The 6,540-nt window shown below is 34.9% G+C and overlaps 1 protein-coding gene across 1 annotated transcript; it reads left to right on the top strand.

Moving 5' to 3' along the window:
• Window positions 1–2,508: 2,508 nt before the first annotated feature.
• On the top strand, window positions 2,509–4,246 carry LOC120143777 (UPF0496 protein At3g19330-like). The gene has a single exon (XM_039158011.1). The coding sequence runs from the start codon at window positions 2,613–2,615 to the stop codon at window positions 3,756–3,758; it is 1,146 nt and encodes a 381-aa protein (XP_039013942.1). The 5' UTR covers window positions 2,509–2,612; the 3' UTR covers window positions 3,759–4,246.
• The last annotated feature ends 2,294 nt before the right edge of the window (window positions 4,247–6,540 follow it).

Genomic DNA, 6,540 nt, shown 5'->3' with positions numbered 1-6,540 from the left:
CAGTTTACGCAGATCAAAATCAAATACTGGTTACATATACTTTATTCAATATGAAAATATCGATAACTACTCTTGTAGTAAAACGGTTACCTTCAATAGAATTTGAATGGCCACTACTATAAGTATCGGCACATTTATACAACCTACAATATCATTTTCTACCTATAATATTACATACAGGTATCAATATTTATTTTCTACTTATAATATTATACAATCTGTCCCAAATCCTTCTTGGCTTCGACATGAAATTCCCAAACCAAACCCAAAAACCCTAATCTCTATTTCCTTCAAACGAATAGGAACACTCAATACTCCAAGTATCGATACATTTATACAACCTATAATATCGTTTTCTACCAATAATATTTAATAAAAGTATCGATATTTATCATCTACCTAGAATATCACTTTCTACCTGTAATCGGTCTCAAATGCTTCTTTGCATTCAAAACCCCAAACAACACATAATACCCATATTTTCGATTACTGTAATAATAAAAAACTAGGGTTTCGACAACATACTTTTCGATTTGACTGCAGCAGCAAACAAACAAACTTCCCTTTAAAAATGCCTTCTGAAATGCAGCAACAACTACGCTTCGATTTCTCAAAAACTCGGTCGTGTTCTATCTATTTTCAAAGGAAATTTAGCTATGCCCTTTATATTTTAACCTAATATGTTATTTATATTTAATCGATACAACTACCAAAGTGTCGATACTTTTATGTCAGGTGTCGATACTTTTGATAGGATATTTACCTATTTCTTTAAATAGTATCGATAATATTTTACGCTTATTTATTAAAGTATCGACACTTTCAACATATTCGGTAGCGCTTTACCGGTTTGTCATTTCGAGACCTGTTTTGTCATATTTTTACCTGTTATGTTGTTATGGATCGATACATTTTTATAAAGTATCAGCACTATTATTGCTTATCTTTTAAATTCTAAAAGTGTCAATACTTATATTAAATTATCGACACTTTCAACATATCCGGTAGCGCTTTACCGGTTTTGTCATTTTGAGACCGGTTTTGTCATATTTTTACCTTTTATATTGTTATGGACCAATACATTTTTATAAAATATCGACACTTTATAGGCACTATTACTGCTTCTCTTTTAAATTCCAAAAGTGTCGATACTTATAGCAAAGTATCAACACTTTCAACATATCCGGTAGCTCTTTATCGGTTTTGTCATTTTGAGACTGGTTTGATCATATTTTTACCTGTTATACTGTTATGGATCGATACAATTTTATAGAGTATCGACACTTTATAGGCGCTATTACTGCTTCTCTTTTAAATTCCAAAAGTGTCGATACTTATTTCAATAGAATCGATACTTTCAACATATTAGGTAGCGCTTTACCGGTTTTTTCATAATGAAACCGGTTTGATCATATTTTTACCTGTTATACTGTTATAGATCGATATATTTTTATTTGTATCGATACATACCGACAAACTAAGTTTGTCGGTTGCCAAATTTTTTAATATTTCTTCATGATTTCCACTTACAACATTATTATTACTCAACATTTCTAATAACGCTAAACCGAATTTATTAAATATCTTTTATTGTATCCGATAACGCCATATATTAACCGTATTTTAATTCGCATTTCCTGATACAACCCCTACCAACTCAGATAATGGAGATAAATGGGAAGCTGTTTTCTCGACTAAGTGAGAGCAACTTTTCACAAGGAAGGTTTCTGCTCAGTCTACAGAATAATGGATTGTCCTCAGTGCTGTAAATTTTCCTACTAATTTGGTTTATGGTGGACCGTACTATGGTACCAGTACGAATGATCCTGCAAATGGCAGGCCAACTTGTACATGTTTACCAGGAATCTCTTTACTCAATCCAGATGATAAGTACGATAGCTGCAAACAGGACGTTGAATTAAGCTACCGAGATGATGGAGGAGCAGCTGAGGACGACCTGTATGATTTTAAAGTGCTAATATTGGCCAAGATCCGACTACGAGCAGTTCCAACCTTATAACGAACAGGACTGCCAAACATCTTGTTTGGAAGATTTTAAAAATTATAATTTTTACTAACGTTCAGGGCAAGAAGAGGGTTGGGGAAGAAAATATATAAAAATGGTAAATTAGAACCTTGTCCTTAATTTATTTTGAATTTATAAAATGCTACCTAATTAGTAGTTTATCTAAAATTGAAGGGTTAAAGTAAAAATTAAACCCTTTTATTAATATATTATATCATCAAACTAACAGAAATCAATATTTAAGTGACCACGTCTTAATTAAAATAAAATAAAAATGACTGCTAATTATATTTTTTTAAAATTCAGTGACTAGACGTTATAAAACTGAAATAAAGTGAAAAACTCTTTAGTTTACCCCTATTCTTTTTATCACTGTTATTTTACACTTTCATCCGACCTAATTTCACCCCTCGTCTAAATCGAGCTAATAGCGTTCACCTATCCCCTTGATCCAGCCATCCATGTAGATCTTCTGCCTGCCTCTCCTTCGATTTCAAGTCCTCGTCCCCGAGCCCGTAGCGAACGTAATCTCATTCTACTAATCAAACTCCCCCCCCCCCGCGGGTATCCGCAAGGTAAAGTTAATATGCCATCCTCCGATGTTTTTCGCGAGCACGGGAGGTGTTTGTGCAAATGCCTCAACCAAACTTGCTGTCTTCTACCAGGGAATTCCACCGACGAAACGCCCGGATCCAGCACCACTCAGTTCTCGCCTACCTTAAATCTCAGTCACGAGTACACACTTGCTTTGCAGAGAACTTCTTACAATGAGATACGCTCCATTATTGAAGCTCAAATGCAAGCTGATAATGTGATTGAAATCGAGGGTACAGATACCCATAAATTGCGTTTTTCGCCTGTTTTGCGTCCCAGCAGAGATTCCGTCAACCAAGCTCTTCGCCACATCAATCCCGATTCTACACTGACTCGCTTGGTTTCTACATACTTTGAGCACGGCGAAAGTATTACCACTCTTTGCCTCATGCTCCTCCAATGCGTGTCTCGTGCTCGTGCCCTGTATGCTCCCGTTTCTGACCTTCTTCACGAGTTCCCTTCTGACCTAAGCTCTATCCGTCTCTCGCACTGTAACTCTGCCCTGGGTGTTTTTGTCCGATTCGATAGCCTCGACAACCCTTTTCCATCTCCTGATTCCCATAACTTCAACGAAATACACCGCGGTTTCTGCCAGCTCAATGAGCAGCTTGATCACCACCGCAACAAATATCTTTCTAGACTCCGCTTATTGAACAGTGCAACTACTGGCTCTGCAATTTGCCTAATTGGCAGTGTTATTGGAGTTGTCATTTCAGCTGTTGTTATCTCCACTCATGCCCTTGCTGCCATTGTAGGCCTTGTCGCTACTCCTTTTTGTCCCTGTGGTGTTCCAAGTTCTCTCAAGAAGAAACAGCTTGCTCATATGGCTCAACTGTATGGTGCTACCGGAAGTGGAACCTTTTTCCATATCAATTATCTTGAGTCTATTGTCTGCCTGGTTGATTTGTTGCATTCTGCAGTTAAGGACGACAGGAACCTTATACGTATTGCGTTGAAAAGCGGTGCGGACATATACCCCGTCTATGAAGTCGTGAAATATCTCCGCAATAACCACAACAAGTTCTTTGGCAAGCTCAAAGAACTCGAGGATCATATATACTTTTGCCTTGATGCTGTCAATAAATCCAGAGCTAATCTCCTTGACCAGATCCAACTTCATCAATCTTCTAATTCATGATCGATCAATAGCTTTCTCTTTTCTTCCTATTCACATTTTACGTCAGTGTGGATAGCCGAACACTCCTTTGACTATTGTCAGTAGCCCTTCATTTTAGCTTTGGGCTGTTAGGATCGCATATGCACCTATCAAATAGTTAAGTATCTAATCCTTATGCCTTTAAGAGCTATGGATTGTTAGAAGGTATACTTGGTACTTCAACCTTGTTTTCTTACCCTTATTTGGCTTCAGTGCAAACCAGATCAGATGTGGGTTGCAGGAGGCATTTTACTCTTGATTGTCTGCAGTTGATAGAGTTTGAAGCATCGGTGGCTTTGCTTGGTATGAAAGATGGAACGAAGTGAGGATGGGTAGTTTGCTACACAAATGATTGAAGATTCACCACCACATTTCTATTTTGTACCTAATAACATCATCAGAATAGCTGCAACGAATAGAGTAAAATGGCTGCATATACTCGTAATGAGCTGAGACGTGGTAAGTTTTAGCATCCCAACCATATATGCTGGTCACCGGAAGGATTCGACATACGAACCTTATGACTTATTGGGTGACTATGTATTAGAACATAAACTTGTCTTCGTTTACAATTGGTGTAAACCTTGTGAGGCTTCCATTCTTCACATGTTTGTAAAAAATATACATTATTTGATAGCATGACATTTTTCTTACTTGAATGGAGTTGAGCTTATTAATTTCATCAAATGGGATGCCTTATAAATTTTTCAACATCAAGTTAACCATTATTTAAGTATATTTTTCCCAAATTGAGTAACACTAAACAAAGTCAACGTATGTTTCAAACTCTTTCTTTTCCATTAAAAAATTGACAGTCATATGAGCTAAACATTAACTTATTGACTTCGATATGATATAATCTAATCCCAGAATCGTTTGAGCTGTATTTTACGGATCGACTCTTTGTTTACATTATACCATTGAGTCAGTGCTTGAAACCAACGATGATGTTGGTAGACATCATTAAAATATGATTTTATCATATCTCAATCAACATGTTAATGTCTACCTCATATGACTGCCAATTTCTTAATGAAAAATAATGAATTTGGAACATATGAATAGTCAGGTGACCATTTTGTAACTTTTAATAATTGGAGAACTCATCAAAACAATGTCATATAATGATGGACTATTTTATAACTTTTAATAGTCGTGGAACTCAATAAAACAACGTCCTATTATCGGACACCATTTGTTTATTTTACCCTTTTTGGTTAATAAGAAGTTGACGGGGTCAGCTAATGAGAATTGAGAAATCATCCGATGGGCTTGGTTTAAGTCTTCCATTGACCTGGAATAATGAATCCATACAAGTTTGTGTAGCTGCACTCCATAATTGCTTTCATGGATGGAGTTTCAGTAAACAAGACGACCATCCCAGATTCCTGAGACAAGTGATGACCGAGGTTGTATACAACAAACGTTTGGGCAAATAGCTATACCAAGATGATGTTACTGTAAGTAATCTCTCTCTTTTTCGCCTATTGGATTAGATATTAACATTTTGCTGATCAAGTTATTGATTGTTCATCTCTTTCAACAAAAAATTGAAAAGGTAATTGATTGTTGAATTTCCCAAAAGTAGAATCATGTTATATCAACATGTGCTTTCTCTAGATTTCCTCTTCTTTTGTATTTCCATTCGGGATTTAAAATTTAATTATAAATAAACTTTTTTAAAAAAAATGTTAAATGATTATTATTTTAATATTTCATCTAAAAAATATAATAACACCCAAATAATTATGTGAAATATAAGATCAATTGAAATACAAAAATATATTAAGAGAAAATTAAAATACAATGCATTAAAAAGTATAATTTAATTTGTCTGATCAATTTAAATGATTGTAATCAACTCTAAGAATATATGATTCAATATATACGAATCAATTCACTAGTGATTGCATATTCATCTTACCAATATATCATTTGAAATAGAAAATCCCAAGAGAATTATGTACAAATACTGCGTCAACTAAAGATGTATAAAACCAACCTTTCAATAAATTATTTAAATTATAATAAATAACAACGTTGATTTTCTACTCTTTCCTTCTTTGCTGAGAGAGTGTTTTATACGATACCGTTAGGTATCATCTCCCTCACTGTTTAACAACGTTGATTTTCTACTCTTTCCTTCTTTGCCGAATATATATGATTCACTATATCTTAGATACTGAATCAATCAACAGTTATACAAAGTATGAGGTCTTGCTTTAACTCAATTGTAAAAGTGATTTCTTTTAGTCAGGAAGCAGTTACCAGTTGGAGTTAATCAAAGGGGATAAAATCAAAACTATAGTCATTAATTTTGTTCAACGTACGTGTGGAGTAATAAATTAATTTTTATTATGAAAATTATACATAAAATTAACAAAATACAATCAGACAAGATTTCAAAAACCCTAAGACTAGGAACCAGCTCCTTGCTCTTCTCTTCTCCTTATTCGACAGATGCTGCTTCATAAATAACATCCCTACAAGATCAACTAAATATCATCAGACAAACTTTCAAAAACCAAATGATTGTAAAACTGATAAAATTTAGGGCAAAACTATCACTTGCTCACTCAATTGCCTTTGTCTTCATCATCCCAGCTTTTAAGTTTATCCAGAATGTAAGCATCGATCTCAGAGTTCGACTCTTTCAGGCTCTGATCCCTTTCCCTTACTTGACCCAACATCAATGGAAGTTCTTCCACCCCAAGTTTGGCAATCTGGGTGGCCACCTTTTGCTTCCTTTTCTTATCCTTTTTCT

Source organism: Hibiscus syriacus, unplaced genomic scaffold (assembly GCF_006381635.1).
Source record: "Hibiscus syriacus cultivar Baekdansim isolate YM2019G1 unplaced genomic scaffold, ASM638163v2 tig00110864_pilon, whole genome shotgun sequence".
NCBI lineage: Eukaryota > Viridiplantae > Streptophyta > Magnoliopsida > Malvales > Malvaceae > Hibiscus > Hibiscus syriacus.
This window is presented reverse-complemented; position numbering and strand designations above follow the sequence as displayed.

Bases quoted from the DNA above. Each gene is read 5' to 3' on its own strand.
- LOC120143777 (XM_039158011.1), top strand. From the start codon at position 2,613: ATGCCATCCTCCGATGTTTTTCGCGAGCACGGGAGGTGTTTGTGCAAA.